At 38.8% G+C, this 21,938-nt stretch overlaps 1 protein-coding gene across 5 annotated transcripts in view; it reads left to right on the forward strand.

Annotated features, from left to right (window-relative positions):
• fmn1 (formin 1) overlaps positions 1-21,938 on the forward strand; it is a 367,109-nt gene that overhangs the window by 227,057 nt on the left and 118,114 nt on the right. For 4 of the 5 annotated variants that reach the window (XM_043697987.1, XM_043697988.1, XM_043697989.1 and 1 more), the window contains 3 exons: positions 5,300-5,359; positions 7,138-7,258; positions 20,822-20,914. In XM_043697987.1, the coding sequence (XP_043553922.1) occupies positions 5,300-5,359; positions 7,138-7,258; positions 20,822-20,914 (274 nt within the window). The remainder of the gene's footprint in view (positions 1-5,299; positions 5,360-7,137; positions 7,259-20,821; positions 20,915-21,938) is intronic. The other variant, XM_043697990.1, reaches the window with a different exon arrangement.

A 21,938-nucleotide genomic window follows, 5' to 3' on the forward strand; every position in this document is an offset into this window, starting at 1 on the left:
ATTACATTACCAAACCGGGTTGTTTTGCCTTGAAAACTGAAAATCATCACAGAATTAATTCTCTAAACACTTGTCAGAATTTTATGTAGTAAAAATGGGTTTTATTAATATAAAGGCTATTGATGTGAGAGTTAGATTGCCCTTTTGACAAAAAAAGAAAATGGCTATTTTGGCCATTCTCTTCCACAGAAGTGCCCCCACAGGCCAGTTATGATCTGATGTGGTTCCCATTCTCACAAGTTCTGCTCCACTGGGCTGGCATTGGACAGGACCTTAGAATTAGAATCCCTACAGTGTGGAAACATGCCCACACTGACCCTCCAAAGAGTAACCCACCCAGACCCAGACAGATTAGATTAGATTAGATTAGATTACATTACAGTGTGGAAACAGGCCCTTCGGCCCAACAAGTCCACACCGACCCGCCGAAGCGAAACCCACCCATACCCCTACATTTACCCCTTACCTAACACTACGGGCAATTTAGTATGGCCAATTCACCTGGCCTGCACATCTTTGGACTGTGGGAGGAAACCGGAGCACCCGGAGGAAACCCACACAGACACGGGGAGAATGTGCAAACTCCACACAGTCAGTCGCCTGAGGCGGGAATTGAACCCGGGTCTCTGGCGCTGTGAGGCAGCAGTGCTAACCACTGTGCCACCGTGCCACCCACCCATTCCCCTACTCTATATTTACCCCTCACTAATAATCTATTCTATGGGCAATTTAACATGGCCAATTAACCTAAACTGCACAACTTTAGATTGTGAGCAAATTCCAGAGCACACAGAGGAAACCCACGCAGACACGGGGAGAATGTGCAAACTCCACACAGATAGTCACCCGAGGCTGGAATCAAACCCAGGTCCCTGATGTTGTGAGGCAGCAGTGTTAACCACTGAGCCATATGGCTACAATGTGGGCGGCACGGTGGCACAGTGGTTAGCACTGCTGCCTCGCAGCGCCAGAGACCCGGGTTCAATTCCCGCCTCAGGCGACTGACTGTGTGGAGTTTGCACGTTCTCCCCGTGTCTGCGTGGGTTTCCTCCGGGGGCTCCGGTTTCCTCCCACAGTCCAAAGATGTGCAAGTCAGGTGAATTGGCCATGCTAAATTGCCCGTAGTGTTAGGTAAAGGGGTAAATGTAGGGGTATGGATGGGTTACGCTTCGGCGGGTCGGTGTGGACTTGTTGGGCCGAAGGGCCTGTTTCCACACTGTAAGTAATCTAATCTGTAAGTAATCTAATCTAATGTCAAATATTGCAGGAAATGGTACAAAAGGATAAATTGTGGATGTAATCTGAAGTTCCCGTCTCCTATTTTTCTAGTCCCTTGTCCGGAGGGTAACTGTAACAATTCACAATTGGTGTCTCAGTCTTAAACAGTATCTCTGGCTCACTCTTAGTATTTTCAAAACTGGGGGTCACACAGTCTAAAAATATCCCGAACCAGGGGTCACAGTTTAAGGGTGCAGGGAAGGACATTTAGGACTGAGATGAGGAGAAATATCTTTACCCAGACAGTGATGAGTCTGTGGAATTCTCTTCCACAGAAAGCGGTTGAGGCCAAACTGCTGTATGTTTTCAAGAAGGAGTTAGATGTATTCTCAGGGCTAGAGGGATCTAAGGGTATGGGAAAAAGAGAAAACAGGGGTATTAAATTGTTTTAGTCACAATTGTATTGGATGGTAAAGCAGGCCAAAAGGCCTACTCCTGTTTTCAATGTATTTGTATGTTATTTCATTCAGTCCTCACACAAGGCCTCCCTTGAGCTGCTTCTGTGTAGTAACTTGTAGCTGTTCTTAATCGTACTGTTCAGACTTGATTTGGCACACCTCTGAAACAGATGAGACTTAAAGCGGACCTGCTGGTCCAGGGAAACCCGTACATCGCAGAGACTCCATATGCAAGTCCCTGAGCCTGATGTGACCTAGTATGCACAGAACCTGGGGAGCACGACCTTTAAACCCATTACTTACTCTCACCAGCTTCTTAGTCGTGTTGTACAGACATGAATGAGTTAACAGTTCAGTTGACCCTGTAATCTCATTGAAGTTAACTTTGCAAAAAGTTCAATTTTATGATTCTGATGTGCTTCCTGCTCGTGAGCTGAACTGTGCCTGAATGGACCTCAATTTTTTAAAGAAAGAATGCACAGCAATCTGAGAAATTTTGGTTTTAGGGGCATTCTGATTGGTAAGGTGCAAGGTAATGGCAACTTTTACTGGATGTTTTATATGTAATGATGGTCTCTGTCTCAACCATCCTTTCAAGCCATGATTTTTTGATCACCATGGTCAGCTGGGTGGTAAGTATTGCCCTTATACCCTCATCAGAACCTTTCAGAAATTACGTTAAATAAATGCTCCTTTGTAGTAAAGTATCACACATGCACTTTAACTACCTTATGTACTGGTCTTGCTTCTTCCAGAGGTCTGTGGTCATACATTTTAAGGTCACATTTTTTTCTCTATGTTTCTCAGTATGCTATAATTATTGCATGCTCTTTGGTTTTTTTCCCTTCCCAAACGCATTACTTCAATCTTCCCTGGATTGAATCCCATTTTTCACTTCTCTGGGCGCTTGACCAGTCTATTGATATCCTATCCATCTCTTTAATCTCTCCCAGCTGCATAAATCTCAGTGGTCTAGACACAACTAATTCGAGGCTCTTGAGCATTCCTGAATTTAATCGTTCCACCTTTGGCGTCCATGTGTAGACCCTAAACCTCTGGAATTCCGTCCCTCAACTACTGACTCTCTGGCCCCAATTTTCATTCCGAGATCAAATGCATGGAGGTGGAAGAGTTTACACCATTCTCAGCCTGTGATGTGGGCTAGGTGGAATTCAGGCTACACAGCCCAGCAGAGGCTGAAGAGACAGCCAGAAGCTGAGGTTTATAGCCAAAAAACATGTCTCAGGGCTTAAACAATAAAATATAAAACATTTCTCCAGCCCTCACTCCTCACAGCCACCTTCTAAGCCCTCAGTCCCACACTCCATTCATGCCACTGAATGTGCTCCTTTCACTCCCTGTGACCCTCTACCCATTCCCATGTCCAAGCATATACTCAAGCCAACCTATGCTCCTCCCTAAGGGTATCTAACATTCCCACCACAAAGGCACATAAAAGTAGAAGTTTGAATACACGGCATAATAGAATCTACGCAGTTAAGATTTTTAAAGTTGCTTGTATATAAAGTGGTTTCATGATGTAGTAAACAGCATTTTCATTGCTGAGTCATAGATTGCACCTTCTAGTACCTGGTGAAATTTGATTATCTTGGTTGGAAATAATTTAAATGTACTCTATTGCATAAAAGTTATATGATAAAACTGTAAAAATATTATCAAGGTGCAAAATGGGAAAGCAACTGAAAATATTAAAGAGACACATAGAAAATGTTTTGGCACAGCATTTCAGACTCCAGACTGAGTTAATAAGAGCCTTTTTGAAATGTTTTACAAGTCTCTTTGGTACGTTTACAAAAACGTTTAATTCAACAAGAATGATTAAAATGGATTTAAATTAGATTTTTTTTATCATATTTAAGCTTACTTTTATTACAAATAATTGTAAGGGATGGCATTCTTGGTATGTTGGGAAAGATTCCCTGTACCAACAAAACATTGATTTTTAAAAGGTACTCAAAGTTTGTGAGAAGATTTGTAGCTCAGGTGCTCGTTGTAGTGGTTCTGTTCGCCGAGCTGGGAATTTGAGTTGCTGTTCAAAAGGTACTGTTCAATTTGAGATACCAGTACCAAGATGTAATGACATTTGCAGAGTTGTGAACTGGCACATCGGTACAAAACTTGAAAAAGAATGTCCTATGGAGTTTCACTTGTGGCAGGTGTGGTTTAGGAAATCAGACACATAATCGTGTGTCCTGGGTTGTGGTGTGCTGCTCGTTGTAACTTTGCAATGTTTTGCATTAAATGAAGGTGCAGTTCAGGCAAGTGTGATCCTCATTTATTTCAAGTTGTGTTACTCCCAAAACTGCAAGGTTTTGAGTTTCTGCCCTTTTCATGAGCACTTAACTTGGATAAAATGGTGATCCTGGAATCTGACTTGCTCAAGCACAGGGAATTCTGTTTCTCTGATGTTGCAACTTTTAAAAAAAGATCTTCTTCATTTACAATGAGATTTTGGCACATTTTCGTCTGTGCATTTAAGTTTTGTTTTATTGGGAAGGCCAACGTTTTTGACCTTTTAATCTTTCACAGTACTTTCTTCATTATTTTCCATTTAAGTTGCAACGGACTGAGTAGTAAAGGTCCCCTGTTCTAATTTGCATGATTTTTAGATGAGAAAGTGGAGTTCATGAGAGGATAAATGCTTAATCTGTTGTTCTGAAATTGCTATTTTACGTAGTGATGTTAAACAATTTATTTTAAAAGGGCTGACCCCAGATTTTCTCAGCTGCTCCAATGGATTCACATATAACTTTGCCAGGAGTTCAATAAAACAACTAAATATTTGATTTGAATTTTAATAAGACAATCCATGCCTTTGTATCCAAGTGTTTGGGATACCATTGAGAGAGAAAAATATCTGTCTGTCTATATAAAGTCATTAACATAAGAGACTAAAGTTGGAGCACAAATTAAGGATAAATATAGAAGTTCACATATCCTAAGCTTTTTTTAGGGCTTGCCATATAGTCAGTGCAGGTACTCAATTATTTTGGACATAGGAAAATTCCCCTAGTGATTTTTCGAAACCAACCTGAGAGACTCTGGGACTGTGACAAAGCCTGGCTCCTTGAGAATGTTGCTGTGTACTTAATTTTATTTTGTAAGAAGCCTCAATTATATCTGAAAAGTGGGTAGGTGTGACACAAGACCCCCCCTAGTGCCCTAGGGGGACAAGTGCCCTAGCCCACCGAAGGCATTCAAACGAAGGACCTTTCCTTGCTTTGTGAATTTAATAGAGTCCATAGCAGAGTTCCATGGAGTGCCACCACATTTTTGGGAACTGTTAACCTCTTTGCTGAATCTGTAGACCGGAATTTCAGATAAATGATTTTTGTTTTTAGTTGCCAATTTCCTACAAAGGTATTTTTGTTTTTTATGTGAATAGCTTATGTTTTGTTAAATGGAAAGTAAAGCTTGAAAGAAAATGTGTGTGCCAGTGGTAGGCTGTTTAAACAAAAAGCTATGTGCTCTTTGATAAGTCAACAAAAATAGTGTGCCTTTCGTGGTCAACTGATAAACAATAGAAAATTACAAGAAAAATAAATTGTTTTGCACATAATATTCAGTGTTAATTTACCACACATCTTTATTTATTGTTTTAGGATAATCGAATTAGTCTTGTGGATTTTGTTGCATCCTATTATTTGCATCATTTTGACAAGGTAATTAATCTTTCTTTGAGCTTTTGTCAAATAGACTTTCTATTTGAAAGTAATGTACTCTAGATGAAATAATTATTCCATCAACTTCCTTTTGAATATTACTTTTACTTGCTAGTTGTTTTCTTATTAAATCAATATTTTCTGAAAAAAAGTGTATGAACTAGTAAAGCCTTCAGTAGAAGTACTTTTTAAAGTAAGTATCAAATTAGCTTGATATAAATTGGAGAGGATTCCAGGTGTATTGCTTCACTGATAATTGGGAAACAGATTTGACTTGTTTTGAGTTATTTCTCTTTAAGCATTGAGAACTGAAATGTTCCCATTTCTGTATAATTGTTGCTATAACAGACTCAAATGAAACTGGGCATATACCAACAAATCTCTGTCAACTCTGGCATTATTTCAGCTGCATGTTTGAGTAGGTAGTTTAGTAGTGAGGTAGGAAAACTCCAGATGTTTCACATTTAGAAGGGAGTGCGTTAAAAGGGGCCCAACAAATCTTGAAGTCTTTGCAAAGATCCTCCTGGTATCTCAACTCATTATCATCGCAAAGGTACAAAAGACAAAGAGAAAGTTAAAGCACAGGAAAATCGAGGTGTCAATGAGTGTCTGCAAACCAGGACTAGTGCAGCCAGGTGTGCCGATGCATTACTTTGAGGCTGTAGATCTGACCAAGCATGGCTAATTGGGTAATGCTGACTCTGAGCCACATATAGTGATGCCTTTAGTACCTACTGAGAACAAATGTCATGTTGGTTTGTAATGTTTCTGTGGAAATAGCTAATACTCTAATTGGCATTAACAGAACAAGCTACTGAGTCTTCTGTTCCTGCTTCCTTTGAGAAAAGAATTTCCATCAGGATTAATTGTATAGGAAAGTGAGATATTTTCACCTCTCCTAATGGATGTGGGTGCTTCGGTATTGATTGATCTCTTTCTGCTGCCTGCCCTGCCTAGCGTACTTCCATTGATACTCCAGACATACCATGAAGGGGATACTCCTTAGGAAATCCATTGGTGCCACAAAGAAATTGGTTACGTAGTTAATACAATGGTCAGAACATTGTTGCTGACCAGAGAAAAACAATATTGGTTAATAAATGTATGAAGCACACAACTTTACAATGCAATGCCCTTGACATATGTTAAATGGTGCTCACCATGAATTTCAAATTGATAGTTCTTTACCAGGAACTTTAAACACCATAATTATGTGAAGTGATGTGCCAAGATTGATGACAACCACAAAAGACAATTAAAATTAAGTGTCACCACATTCCCACCATAATAGTTCCACTGGGAAATCCATCATTACCACAAACCTATTTCTGACCATGAATTAAATGTTAGGAAGCGAGAAAAATTACGCCTCTGTATCTCTGCACTGATATTACACAAAATTACACCTGGTAGTTAGCACTGTTGCCTGACAGCACCAGGGACCCAGGTTTGATTCCAGTCTTGGGTGACTGTGTAGAGTTTGCATGTTCTCCCCATGTCTGCATGGGTTTCCACTGGGTGCTCCAGTTTCATCCCACAATCCAAAGATGTGCAGGATAGCTGGATTGGCCACACTAAGTTGCCCATAGTGTCCAGGCATGTGTAGCTAGGTGAATTAGCTATGGTAAATTCAGGATTATGGTGATAGGCTAAGGGTCTCGTCCTGGGTGGGATAGTTTTTGCAGTGTTGCTGCCGACTTGGTGAGCCAAACAGCCTCTTTCCATACTGTAGGGATTCAGTGACAAATATTAACAATTCTTTTCTCATTTCTTAACAGGATGCAGGAACAGACAAGAGTGTATATCCTCTACCAGAACCTCAGGAGTTAATGCGCGCCTCACAAGTTAAATTTGAGGATCTCACTAAGGATCTTAGGAAGTTGAAAAAAGACCTGGAAGGTATTGCAGCTTTTAACCATGTAAAACATTAAATGTTTCCAAGTATTGTAAAATAAGAAAATGAACTGATTAACCATGGTGTTTATGTTGGGGTAGAAGTTCCTGTGTAGTTGTATTCAGGAATACGAGTAACTGAGGAATAAAGCAATTAGCCAACATTAAAATTGAACAAATCTGAGAGAAAGGGAATTCCACCTCCTGTATCATTATGCTATGCTTGAATGTTCTCAACACATTAAATCCACCTCTTTCTGTCAGCACTGAAACAGAATAATGGCTGCCTTGCCATGGTAAAGAGTTGTGCATAATCAATTCTGCCAGTGCAGCTTCAAAATAAAATTATGACCAGCATCTTGGGTGCAAGAGGAAAATAATCATGTTTATAGCAATTTTGAAGGTTTGGATTTTTTTTTTAATTGAAATCTACATTGAATTTTCTGTTTCTGTGTGCTGAATTTTCCCTTTAATTTTGGCAAAGTGTTTTGTTGACATCCAGTCTGTAATGAGGCATGTTGCCCTTTCACATGCGATCATCCACTCTTCGTTCTATTAGTTAGGCAACTCACCTCTTCAGCACCCATCTTGTGGAATTGTACAGCAGGAGAGGGAAAAGTGCTTCACAGTGTTCTTACCATGGGCACCATCTTTAGATCTCAGCTCCACAGCAACTCTGAGGCTACAAGTCCAGAAGTGCCCCTCACACTCTGGTGCTCCACCATTATTATCAAGCGCATGGCCCAGAAAGGAACGCTCACACGCTGCTGCATCAACACTGACCAGGAGGATGAAGCCAGGAACCTTGACAGCCTCCAATAAGTTGAAGTGAGCGAGTGCTCAGAAGTTAAGCCAGGAGCAATAAGATAGAAGAATTACTTTGTGCACAAGGACACAAGCACAACATGCCAGAAGCACGAAAACGTCATAAATCTGCTGAACTGCAAAATTAAGCGCTAAAGAACAAACATTGTCAGCCAAATCTTGCAGGAGCAACGTGAATTATAATAAGATGTGTGGCAGATTCAGGTGCTTTGTGTGGTGAGGCCCATCTCAATGTCAGTTCACTCGATCTGTCATGCTTTTTCACAAGTGGAGAGATTCTTGCGAGGCATCGGTGAAATGCCAATTGACACTCATTATTATTCGTTATTCACCTTGTTAATGCCACAACTCATCTCATCAACACTCAGACATTCATCTTACCAAACTCACCAAATGAATGTCAATGAATGATTTGTGGGTTTTAGCTTTAATTTTCGTTGTTAGAGAAGAAAATATACTGAATCCAGTCCGTCCCTCTGCCTTTGTTTGCACTGATTTTACTTGGTTTACTATCCGGAAACTACGATCAGTTAGAGAGGAAATTTAGACATAAATTGAGGTGAGCAAATCTGATGCAGGAGTAGGTGTTACTTTGAGCATGGTTTGATATTGTAATGCTGACATTCAAAAAAAAATCTTATAATTAAAAAAAGTAAAGTCTGTACATACTTTACACAGGTAATTTTCATATAATCGTAACAGTAATGTTGATAAACATTAATATTGGGACTTCTTTTGTCAATTATGTTTTGAAGTAACATTTGAAAGCTTCTCTGAGAAAGAGTTTAGGCTGAAGGCGCAGCAAAATTAACGACGTGTTCAGTTAAGTTGAAGCCTTGACCAGACTTCTGCTATATGCTTTTGAGAATAAATTTGTAAAATGATATATGGAACAATAATAAAATAATCATTTAAAAAAAAAAACATTTTTGTTGATCCCAAACAGAGTGGTGGAAATCATCAGTTGATGTTTGTTCAACTGAGAGACACAGGAATGTTCTTATCTTCTCTCATCCCTTGGCTCCCATAGAACCCTTGCCCTGCCCTCTCTATTGGTAGCTTGTGCAGAAATCTGATCTGTGTTTGATCTCGTCTCCCCTGTCAGCATGTTTCCAACATTACGTGTAGCTACTGTGTCCCTCAGACCTACATGTATGCAACATCCACAATTAAATTATAATTTAAAAAGATAAATGGGTCTTAATTGATATGATATTTCAGCTTGTGGTCATTGTGCTTAAAACCTTTTATTTAAGTTAATCTGTTCTGATTTAAAAATGGATAGCATTTTGTGAAACCCAATATCAAAATAGGTTGCGAAACTGCAAAAGTTTTAAATTGGTAAAATTGAACCTATTTGTATACATGTCATATTCAGTAAAAAAAAATCTTAAATTGTACCCAGATTTAAGTTTCATTTAGTGTACGATTTTCACATTTTACAGTCATTTTAATTTATTGTGGCCATTAAAAGGTTGTGGCTGCTGGCAAAATATCAGTGAAACTCTTAAGCGAAACCAGATGTGATTAGAGACTGACTCCCAAGAAGCATCAGGCTCAGCTATCCAGACAGACCCATTGGCTTCAGATGTGAATGATTTAAATAATATTAACTTGTGTTGCACCTACTACAGCGTGCAGAAGATTTATTTTACGGTTTGGTGTTCTGAATGTTCTGTGTGTCAATTCTGTAAAGATATTTGTCAAACTGCTAAAGGAAGTAATTATAAGATTTGTTTTTAAAATATGCTGAAGGATTGTAACCAGTCTTCAAAGTTGTCATTTTTACTTCCCAATACAACAGCCAGCGAAAGCATGAAAAGAAAACCCTTTCCTCCTATATTGTAGCTATTTCCTAACACTATGTCAACTCTTTGTACTAGCTAAATTGCTTGACCTCTTGGTCTGTCACTTCGGTGAGCAGCTCCCCAGCTAAGACAATGTTAAGTAGTGAGTGACTAAGATGGTTTCCTGAGGGTATAGAAACTTCTCTCAGCAAAGTAGCTATTCTTGAGGGAATGTCTTCCAGCAGTCATTCCTCAACTGAGAGAGAGAGGACAGGTCCATGTTTGAAACACTCTCAGGCAGAAATAAAAGCATTTGAAACGGGGATAGAAATAAGCCACTGGGTATCTCAAGCCTGTGTTATCATTCAATAATATATTAACTGAGTTACGTTATCCCCCTTAGCCTTCAGAATCAGAAATACTCTTCATCTTTGTCTTGAATGTAATTAATGACTGCTTATCCACATCTTTCAAAGGAAAGAATTTCAAATGCTAAATGTTGCTTTGAAGAAATCTCTCCTCTTCTCAGTCATAAATGGTCAAATCCATATTCTGAGATTGTGGCCCATAGTTCTAGACTTCTAACCAGAGGAAACATCTTCCTGGCATTAACCCTGTCAAGCCTCTTGAGAATTCTGTATGCTTTAATGTGAGCATTTTCATTCTTCTGAACTCCAGGCATTCATTTACTCAGTTTAACATAGAATGATCCATTTATCCCAGGAATCTTCGTTGCACACTCTCAAGGAAAGTATAAACTTCTTGAGTTAAGGAGGTCAAAATGTACACAATATCACAGGTGAATCTCACCTTGGTCCTATACAGTTGCAGTGGCGCATCATTACTCTTGTATTTCAATCCCGTTATGATAAAGAATGATGTAATTGATTTGTAATGTTATAATTTGTGTTTGAGGATCCCTCTGAATACTAGATTTTCTAGTTTATTTCTAAAAGAGAGCTTTCTTATTTTTCTTATAAAAGTAAGTAGGTTTACGTTTCTCCACATTGTATGTCATCCACGTTACTTAATCTTTGGAGCTCTCTTCACGTTGTTCTTGCCAATTATTTTGCCACTTAGCTTTTTATCATCAGCACCCTTAAATACATTCTATTTGATCCTGTCATCTAAGTTATTGATGTATGTCATAAATATCTACGGCCAAAGCACCAACCTTGTGTTACCCACTAGTTACAGGGAGGCCAAAGCTAAAATGACCTCCCTCTTCCTATTCTCAGTTTTCTTACCATTAACCAATGGTAGTACATGCTAATATATTTCTTGAGCTGTAATTCTGTATAATCACCTACTGTGTGGCACTTTAGTGAGTGCAATTTGAAAATCCAAATACATCAAGTGTTTTCCAATATTTGCATGCTACTACTACTTATAATCTTAAAACACTTTAAATTATTTTTTTTTTAAAACTCTTTTATTAATCCATGTTGACTTTGTCTCATCATGTAAATATTTATTTAGTACCTCCATTATTGCAGTTATACTAATGTTTTCTAACACTTTATCGACTGTTCAGTGTCAGGCTAATGGCCCTATGGTTCCTATTGGAGGCATGATGTTCAAGTTGAGTAGCATTTTATCTAGTGAACTGGTATGTCTTAACTGTCAACTTCTTATGACCTCAGCTTTCTCTTTTGTGCAAACATTAGATTTTCAATACTGATGTCCTTGATCATGAAACATTTCCCTGAGACTGATTATTCCTAACCTTTTTCTTTACATGGTAGCATGCAATGTAAATGGAATTTGACCACTGGGCACAATTGTGTCCACCCACGTAAACTCATATGTTCCATAATAGTGAGTCAGAGGTGCTTTCTCCCTTTTAACAATCCCTTTACTTGATATAGAAATGGGCAAGAGAGCTTAGTGGAGGCAGATTCAATAATGGCTTTCAAAAGGCCATTGGGTAATTATTTATAGAGTAAACATTTGCAGGTCTACAAGGAAAAGGGTTGAGAATGGAATTGGCTCAGTTGCATTTGTAGTGGGCTGCCACAAACAAGGTTGGCTGTAGACCTTTATGTGCCTTTGTTGTCCATTTACATGGGTTTGAGAATGGAGCCATGACCTATGCTATGCATAAATGACTTCTGTCACCCAGTAACCAAACACTGATCAGTAATGGTGCTTCGCAGTCATGCACAAAGGATCATTGTAAAATGAAGTAGTTGTGGTTACCATCATGGTAATGCCATTCCTCTGATGAGACAATGCTCATTGACACATATCAAATGCACTCTGAAGGATCATTAGCCTGACACTCGACAATTCATCAAAATTGCCAAGTTCCTGTGAGGTGCACGTAAAGCAATCTTTGTGTTGTCAAGTACATTATGTACAGAGGGGAAGGCTGCAATTGAAACAAGTTCTTGTGCTTATTCTGCCTGTTTGTCTCTGGTAAGAAGGAATGAGGTGAAGTTTTTGAATAGAGAAACTCAATGGCCTCTCTTACTGAGCACTGTAGTGCAAGCTGCAAGATTTTATTCATAGCAGCAGGACTGCCCTGGAAGGTGACAGCCACATAAACGCTAAGACATTCAATCATTTAGCTCCCTCAAGAATGCAGTCTTTGCATTATTTTGAGGTTTCAGTCAACAATAATTGGCACACTTTAGTGAAAGCATCGTTCCAAACATGAAGCCAACTGAATCATTTGTCCTTGCTGATATTAAGGTAAAAGGACTGCTCCATAGAGCTTTGGATAGATATGCCATCGTGTTGAGCATGATTCTACTGTCCTCTTCCCTCACCACCCTGCTTGTCCTCTTCTCTTCATTCTACTAGTCATGTTCAATTCCATGGGGAGTGCTTCCCACAAACATTAGTGTCAGACAACAGCTTGTTTCAGCTTAAGCTTTTAAACCACTACAAAAATGCTTCAGCTCCAAAGGTGAAGTCCCTTTAGACTTGAAACAAATGCAACAAAAGTTTGAAGACGCATAGAACTGTAATAGTAGTCAGGAGAAATAAGCCAGCAACCAACATGTTGGGAGTGCTTCCTTGAAGTAGCGCAGATAAAAAAAAGGTTCTTTGTGCAATTGTATCCATTTTCAGCTCCAGGAGATTGAGAGGGCAGTAGTTTGAGAATGACATTTGAAAATGGTAGCACTAGAGACAAAACAAATTACACAATGCTTGACACCATCAGCGCTGACACTCCCACAGTACCCGCTCCCTCAGCACTGACTCTCCCATGGTGCCCGCTCCCTCATTGCTGAGGTTGGGATATCTGTTTGGCATGGACGAGTTAGACCGAAGGGTCTGTTTCCATGATGTATATCTCTATGTCTCTATGTTCCACCTGCTCTGGTATTGCTGCTGGTCATTGGATGCATGCACACACTCAAACTACTGGTGCAGGAAGTGTGCACTTCCGTCAAACACTCAATTTTCAACCAATAAGAGGCCTGTTAGCACCGAAAATGTGAGCATCATGTAGCTGAATTTCTTCCTCTAGCCAGTAGAAAATGATATCATGTATCAAACTGAAATCTTTGTTAGCAATCACAAAAAATCTCTTTAAATCTGTTCACTCTGTTTCAAAACAGTGCTCATGTTGTTGTCTTTGATTATTTTACATTAGGCCTTGCCAGAATTTTACTGTTCTCAGTTTGATAAAAACTGGACTGGCGCCTGCAAAATTGACTTATGCAAGCAAATCTGATGTTGTAAAGTTAAGGATCTCCCAAATAAATTTTCACGGAGCAAAGAATAATACACAATAATCAGCACTGTATAATGTAAATAATACATTTTGAAATGAATCATCCATTTATAGGAAGCATACTTCACAACTAATGCTGTTTAAAGTTCTGTTTGTGTTCTAAATCAATGCTGTTAGTCAGTTCAGATTCTCTGTGCATTCATCCTTTTTGTTTTTATTTTCGTACAAAGCTTCCTATCATAAACCTCTTTGACATCATAGATAGTTCCTTATCAAGTTGTTCTTTGATGTCTGTCTGAATGAGCATTTAATTACTAAGGAAAATGTTTCGGTTTGTGATACAAATTAAATCACTATTTTACTGTTTACTGTAAATGGTAAGGAATGAGATTCCTGTCAGTTTCATGCGTAGCATTCCATGTTAGTTGTTAATGATTTCAGTCAGTCATTGTTTAAGATCTGCACAATAGATTCATTCAAGATTTGTGCACAGTAACAAAACGATTATCATTTTGATCCTGATAAGCCGTAACCTTTAGATTGGACCCAAGATAATGGAATTATTATGTCTGCAGCTGGCGACAGCTTCTTGAGAATTTTCTGATTGTAACAGCATTGGAATAAGTAAGGAGAATGATTAAAGAATGTTGTGTAATCTTTGATATTGAGTAATTCACTGAGGATAGCATTGGGAGAGCAGTAAAAAGCACAGGCATGTCAAGTCACGGCCTTGATTGGCAGCTTCTTAAGAGTGGGGAGTGGGAGGACTCAGTTGTTGTGTGTTGTTTAAGGCAGTGGCTCGAAAGAGGTCAATAGAACATGGCTGCAGTGGTGGGGATATGAACCCGGCTATGAGGAGAAGAAATTCAGAAGAAAAGATAAACCTTGAGGCAAATGAGTTTGCCACTTTAAGAACATTATGACTTTAAGTAGACACTGCCAGTTAGCAGCTGAAATGTGATTACCTACAGACTGAGAAAGTGCAGAAGCCATGGAGACAGTGACGAGGGAAACTCAATAATCCAAAGCCAATTCTTCAACAAGAAGAGGTAAGAAGTACCGAGAAAAAAAGTCTTGAGTTAGAGAGATGAAGAAGAGGCTGCCATATTTAGAAAAAGGCAGTGGCGGCTCAGTAGGGAACAGGAGAAGTCTTCAGGAGTAAAATTAGTTATCCACAAAGGAAAAGGGGGCAAAGAAAAACTTTTGATAAACAGGGCCAAAGCCCTTACTAAAGAAAGGCGAGAGAAAAAAGACTGTTCTCACCTCTCACTATTGCTGTCATCTAGAATCTGCTCAACAAGGTACAACCGCAATGAACAGTGAAAGTACCAGAAGTTAAATTTATACTGAGCCAGCAGAATTTGGAAAACCTCAGAATTTATCTGACCAATGGAAGAGAAAATATAGAAAGATTGAGTGAAAGAGTCCCAACAGAAGAGGAAAAATCAATGGAAACTCAAGATTTAAAAGGACTGAGATGTAGTAAACTGTGATTTCAGTGGTAAGAGTTATAAAGGCCACAGTCAGAGAACTTTCTTCAAAATGAATGTAAAAGAAACAGCCTAATGTTTTAGACTATGAAAGATGGGGCTATGTCCAGTTTTCCTGACAAAAATGTGAAATGTCCAGAGTGCCCTTATTTGTGAAGTCGGAGATTTAGGCGGAGGATGAGACAGTGATAAATGTAATATAGTTATACTCGTGATTGCATAATTATGGAGAAAACTGGCTTGAGGTGAGATGTTGTATCAGATAATGGTTCAGAAGGGGGTAATGTTCATGTTGCATTGACCCTATTCATTGGACTGAGATTGGAGACAAGGGGTTCTATCCTAGTTTTCAGAGGGTGCATAATCATTCTGATTCAGCTCCACAGGGTACTAGTAATTATGCATGATTGAATCTAGTTGTATTCATTCTTGTCTTCCAGTAAGTCAACTAAGAACTGTTCTTTCTCTGTAAGTATTGTACACTAGTTTATCCTTAATTTATAATCATTAGATAGGCCCAAGATAATTAATAACACTGAATTGAATAGTTTTGATTTAAAAGCCGTTAAAGTGCCAGTCGTCCAAAGTGGCCGAGGTTGGGAACACAATTTTCCAGGATGCTTAATTGTGAGAAGGAATAGGCAAAATAGAAAATCAAAGGTAGTCCTGAGAACAACAGGAAGGATAAAACAGGAAGTTGATTGGGCCATGGTTCAGCAAATCAAGGATTAGGATCAGTTTGAGTCTGTTTTGAAGACTTTCCTTAATCCCTTTGGGAAATAGTTGGGAAATGTTGAAAGAATCAACAGCCTGGTAATTAACCTGTGTCATGAATGCTAATTCCATTGCCAACAAATCCTATATTGTAAGATGAATCCACACCACAGCTCATTCTGCTATGAGCTATCTGGGATATTTGCTGCCACCATCTGCTTCTCTGTTAAGGATCTACAGGGGATGCTTGATCTAATGTGGTAGTGGAAAACAACAAGGTAGTTAAAGGAGAAACAGCACTTGCCTTAAACAAAATGTAGCTATTTGCATGATAGCAGCTATATGCAAGTTACATTAATATAATAAACATCTTTATACATGGTGATGAACCCTCCTGTCCTTCTGGAAGCCGAGTTAATTGGGAATATTAAGAAACCAACAAAGGATGACTGAGAAAGAAATGAGCATGGAGATGTTGTTAAGAGGAGATAAAACTGGCTGGAAATGTAAAATCTTTTTTTCTATATATAAAAAGCAAGAGAATAGCTAAACTGAGAATTGTTTCATAGAGGGTGAGACTGAGGAATTACTGATGGGAAATAAGTAAATGACAGACACTTTGAAAATATTTTGTATCTGTTATCACTGTAGAAGACACATACTGGATCCCAAGAATAGTACAGATCCCACAGCCAAAAGATAGTTCCAAATTTGGTTTGGGGAGGGGAAGAGGGGTGACAAGAGTGATGAATGAGCCCTTAACTTATATAAAATATGGTGTGATGCCATTGGGTTGGCATCCGGCCAGTCTCTGATCATATGGAAGCTGAACAGGTGCTGAAGTTGGATGTTTACCAGCCATTTTGAATCAACAATTAGTTTAGAGCTTGTTAAAAACCCAATTAACTGCAACATTTCAGTGCCTACTTCATATTATGGTATTTGATTTGGGGTGAAAGTGCAAACCATGGTTGCACTGAATGATGGAGCTGACTCAGACGAATGGTCTACTGCACTTATTATTGATTTTTTGCAAAATGTAGAAAATCTTGGTGTTTATTAAAGTAATCTGATTGATGGATATTTTTATTATAAATCCAATATAGATAAGATATTTAATTGGCCACACTGGTAACTGGGTAACATGTGCAAATATAAATTGTGACCAATGGAGTGGTTAGACTAGTGAGCAACAGTGTGCTCCTCCAACACTGGTTGTAACAATCTGTAAAAATAAACACATGGGAAAAGTTATCTTGACACTTTAGCTTGAAGGATAAAATGTTTTAAATTCTGGACAGCAATAAAGTTTCAAAGTTTGACAAGAAAGTTGAAGCATTTTTACTACATGCTTCTATTAAGCATGTATGTAGGTAGTCATAGAGAGGTCACGTGCTTCGAGTGTAATGTGTCAGTAGTCCTACAAGGGCTGTTTAAATCATTCTCAGCTGTTGGCATTCTAAACCAGCACTGTAGGAGGTTCTGATAGGTACATAAAGGAAATCATAAATACCTTAGAAGCTGAACATGATGTGAAATCCATTTATTGCTGTTGCCATGGAAGGCAAGGGCTGCATAATTTCACCAATTTTATGGCTTTGTTTTATTGTGTGTGTGAAAAAATAATGCTATTGTGTAGAAGACACAGGTTCAGATTTAAAGGTGGTAGTTTTAAAGGTACAGAAGAAAGCCATGTTTCCAGTGAAACGTAAGAACCCACTCTACTGTACTCCCCTGTCTATTACAGTTTCAATTTGGGGCCTGGATTTTCCATAGAGGTATGCTGCCCAAGAGCTGTACAGTTAAGCATGGCTTCCATCTATCCACTATGTTGACTGTTGATCCTAATGTCTTTTAACACACCATGTGAACTCCAGGCACTGGGAATGCTTTGGTCTGTGAATTTTACTTTACAAAAAGGAAATGGCAGCATGTTGCAGCTTTTACAGATCTGCAAAAGTGTTTCTTCCCCTTTTCATTAATTCTCTGACTCTGAGCGCTGCCAGCAAAGCAGGATGTATTATTCCCATCTTTAATTAATCTTGAGAAGATTGTGGCGCTGCTTCTTCCTACAGTTGCTTGGAGTCCCTATAATGAAGTTTCTGGTGGCTGGGAGTTACAGGCTTTTAACTGCCATGTGGAACCGACAGTGATATACATCAATAAATTTGCGACTGTATCGATATGGTAAGTGACTTGGACCAGGACGTAGTGACAATCTTCATTTGAACCGTTTATCCCTGTCCTTCCACAGTGCTGTAAATAAAACCTTAGCAAATTGCTGGAGTGTATCTAGTAGAAAGTACAGTCTCTCAGCATGGTCCACTGTTGGATAGAGCCAGTGTGTGTTTACTGTAGTAGATGTGGTGCAAAAAATGAGAATTGTTTTCTCCTTTTGTTCATTTTGAGTATTGTTGCAGCTGTAATCATCCAGGCAAGTGGAGCATACTTCTTTGTTCTATTGACTTGTGCTTTATATGTAGCAGATTACCTTTGCAAAGTCAGGAAGTGAGCCATGAGTTATCCAGCTCCTGGCACATTATAAGTTTAAAAGGTGCGATGCACTTTATGACATAACGACAGCATTTAGGTTACTAATTCAGTTGATGTTAGGCAATTGTTATGCCATTGGTTCTTGTTGGTCATTGGTGGCATGTGATAGAAGTGTTATGTGACTCTTCTTGGCCCCAGTTTTGCAGCATGCATGAATTTTTGGAATGGTAAGTGGAGCTGCAGTAACCATTTTGACCTTATGGTCGAGGATGGTCATTGAGGAATTAGCTGCCTTGAGTAATTACTCTGGCAGAGTCCTGGCACTGAGGTAACAGTCCTCCTAACAATCTCAACAATTTTCTTATGTGATAAGTATGATACTAGTCACTGGAGTATTTTGCCTCTGATTCTCATTGACTACAGTTTCATGAGAACTCCTTGGTGCCTTATTTGATCAAATGATTTCCTGGTGCCAAGAACAGTTACTCAGTGCACCTCCCTCTCTCCTTAAAGACTCTTTTCCTGTGACCAGAATTACAAGCATTACCCAGAATTGAAAAGTCTGCTGGTATACTGTAGAGCATACATCCATATCCTCTCCTCAATCTTCTAAAGCAGATGCAGAAGTAAAGAACAGAGAGTTGAAGAACAGGATGAAGATGAAAAATACTGACTCAAATGAAAGAAGATTAATCATCTTTTCCAAGCAGATGAAGAAAGAACAGTCAAGCTAATCTTAAATGCTAAAATCTACTAAACATGCTTGAAACTTGTATGGCATTGGCGAAGACTGTGGCAAAGTCTTTCAATCACTTGTTATCTGGTACTTTAGCATTAAGATTTGCACATAAAGTTTGTGAATGGTTTTGATGAAGTGTCATGAATAATCGTTGAGTGACTGAGAATGCACAAAGAATGATTTGCAAAATAAAATAAAAGGGAAGTGGAGTATACCAAGTCATGTTCATCACATCATTATTATTTCCAAATAATTTCCTTGGAAATAATGAGATATGGAGCAAGGATATTATAATATGATGGTGGTCTATTTTAGTCAGGTGTACGTGCGGCATTGTGCCACATTCCTATTTAAGGACATCAACCTGTTGATTAATATTTGTGATTTATTATTTTTTTGCTTGGCTTACACTAATCTTTGGTCAGTTCTGCCCTCCAGTTTGATATTGCTTTCCACAGGAGAAAGGGACATGAATTTGAATGGTGCAGGAATAAGAATGCTTCCTAATAGGGTGGACAAAAAGTTAGGTGAGTCAATGTCTTAGTAGCTACACGGACCTCAACCAGTCAACAAACAGCATAGATGGAGTTTTGGCAACAAAGCACATGCTGACTCTTCGGGGCTTTGGTACATTATCAGCAGGCTCTTGCAAAACAGAGACATGAGTTGTAAAACATCAATCTCATTAAATTTCTGGATTTCAGCAAAGAAAATTATTCAAAGGTATCACAGAAGGTTCATTTCCATCTTTTAGTAATTCCTTTGAACGTTGACGGGGTTTTGCAAATGTTTAATACTGAGTATATGTCAGTTTTTTTTAGTGAGCTTGTAAATCCTTCACAATAGTCAACTAAATGAATCGCAAAACATTCCTATTTACTGTGATCAGAGTTGCTAATGCAGTTTTTTGTAAAGGTTGACCTCCGGTTTGAATCATCAATGTAATTTTCATTCATACATGACAAATATTGAATTTAAAGGCAGTTTTTTCCCATTAAATCATTAAAATAGTGTCTTTGTCAAGAAGCATTTCAATAAAATATATTTTCTGTGCATTAATTTAATCCAGTGGAAGGGTGACAGAAGGGGATCCAATCTGGTGGGTAGGCTCATGGAATCTGACCTAGAATCCAGTGACAATCTGGGCATCATACTGGCCGCAGGCAGGGTTTCCTCCTCTAAATGGCCATCAGGTCTTGGTGGGAGAGACCTCTGGTCCTTGCTGCCTGAACAAGGCCCACAGCTGGTTTGAAGGGAATGATGTGGCTAACCTTACTGACAACATGCAACTCAGTCTCACTAGCTGTCCAGCTGGCACCCCAAACTGCCGTAACCTAGACAAGGTTTTGCCCAATGGAAAGGTGTAGGTGAATAAATATTTCGAAAGGAGCAAATAAATAATTCCCTGAAAGCATTTTTTCAAAATGCTTTTTTACGGTTTCCTGAAGAGTAATTCAGATAATAGGAGTCAATAAGTAACAATGCATTTATAAATTGATATTGCCAAGACAACATATGTCAACTATTTATGGTTCTGGGTTCCCTATTTAAAAAAAAGAACAATAATCAGAGACTGTGGATTCAATTTATTTCGGTATGTTTGTGTTGCAGTAATTGTTTTAATGTACAAATTGTTAGGTGATCTGTGTAACGAAGATGAGTCCAAAATTTAGCAGAGAACGCTGCTTTACATATAATTAATTTGGCTGCAAGTTTGATAATTTCTGAATTATGGCTGAAAGTAATTATATTTGAGACTTACATTAAATGCTATAACTTTGACAAAAGATCATGTTTCAAAAATTAATAATTTTTAAATTATCAATCATTTTTCAGCATGTGAGAAAGAAATAACACTCGTTTGCCGGAAGTCATCAGAGCAGGAGCTCCAACCTTTCAAAGAAAAAATGGAAGAATTTATTCAAAATGGTAAGTTTTTGCACAACTGTGCAGTCTACTACCATTGAAATGTAAATCGCATTGCTAGATTCCATGTTATATTTGCAGTAAAAATGCAGTAGTTCATCTGCACTGAAAGCTGAAATTTGTTGCAAAGTGTCTTAATTAGGTCACTTCAGACATATAATATTCACATAACAATTCATAGTTATATTTCTTTGATGAAAAATGAGTACCCTGGTAAGGCCAGTATTGATGCCTAACCCTAAATGTCACTTCAGAGAGCAATGAGGAATTAACCACATTTAGACCATACCAGATAGGTAGGAACCAAATAGGTTTTTATACATAATAGATGATCGTCCTGGTCACAATTACTGAGACTAATTTATTTTCCACCTGCTGACGTTTAAACCTGTGCCCTCACAGCATTGATCTAAATCTCTGGACTACTGATTGATTTACCAATGCATCACCATCTCTAATCAGTCTGTTCATGGAGCCAGTAGCAACTACTCAATGCAGTTCTTAGTTTTCTTCTCGATTCTACATTTTAATCAACACCAAATTGATCTTCTTGTAGCTCCATTCCTGAGCCCAATGGCATTGTAACCTCCTTCTGGGTTGACATTCATTATTAACAAACCCCACAACGTTTCTGTTGGGAAGCGAGAAAAGTCCATTAAGATAAATGCAAGAATGCATTTTCTTAATGGTGCTAAAAGGAGCAGGGCAACCTCTCTGGAACCCTGAAGGAAAGTTTGGTTCCATGTTGACCTGATCTCCCTTTCATCAGTAGCTGTGACATCTTTACAGCCAGCATGTCTGGTGGAAACCATTTGACTTTCAATGAGGACACCCTTGAGTAGCAATGTGCCTTGAGGTCCCATCTCCAGGTGGCAGCACCTCAACGTGGGCTGGCTTGTTGAAAGCCTTGATCTCCTGGAATTTTGCAGAAAAGTATCCTTCCTTCCTGGTCTGGTTACAGCCCGCTGAATCACCATGTCCAGATCTCAACCCTGTAACTGTCAGGTCCTCACAGTCCACTTTCACA

The sequence above is a fragment of the Chiloscyllium plagiosum genome, chromosome 10, assembly GCF_004010195.1.
Source record: "Chiloscyllium plagiosum isolate BGI_BamShark_2017 chromosome 10, ASM401019v2, whole genome shotgun sequence".
NCBI classification, from domain to species: Eukaryota; Metazoa; Chordata; class Chondrichthyes; order Orectolobiformes; family Hemiscylliidae; genus Chiloscyllium; species Chiloscyllium plagiosum.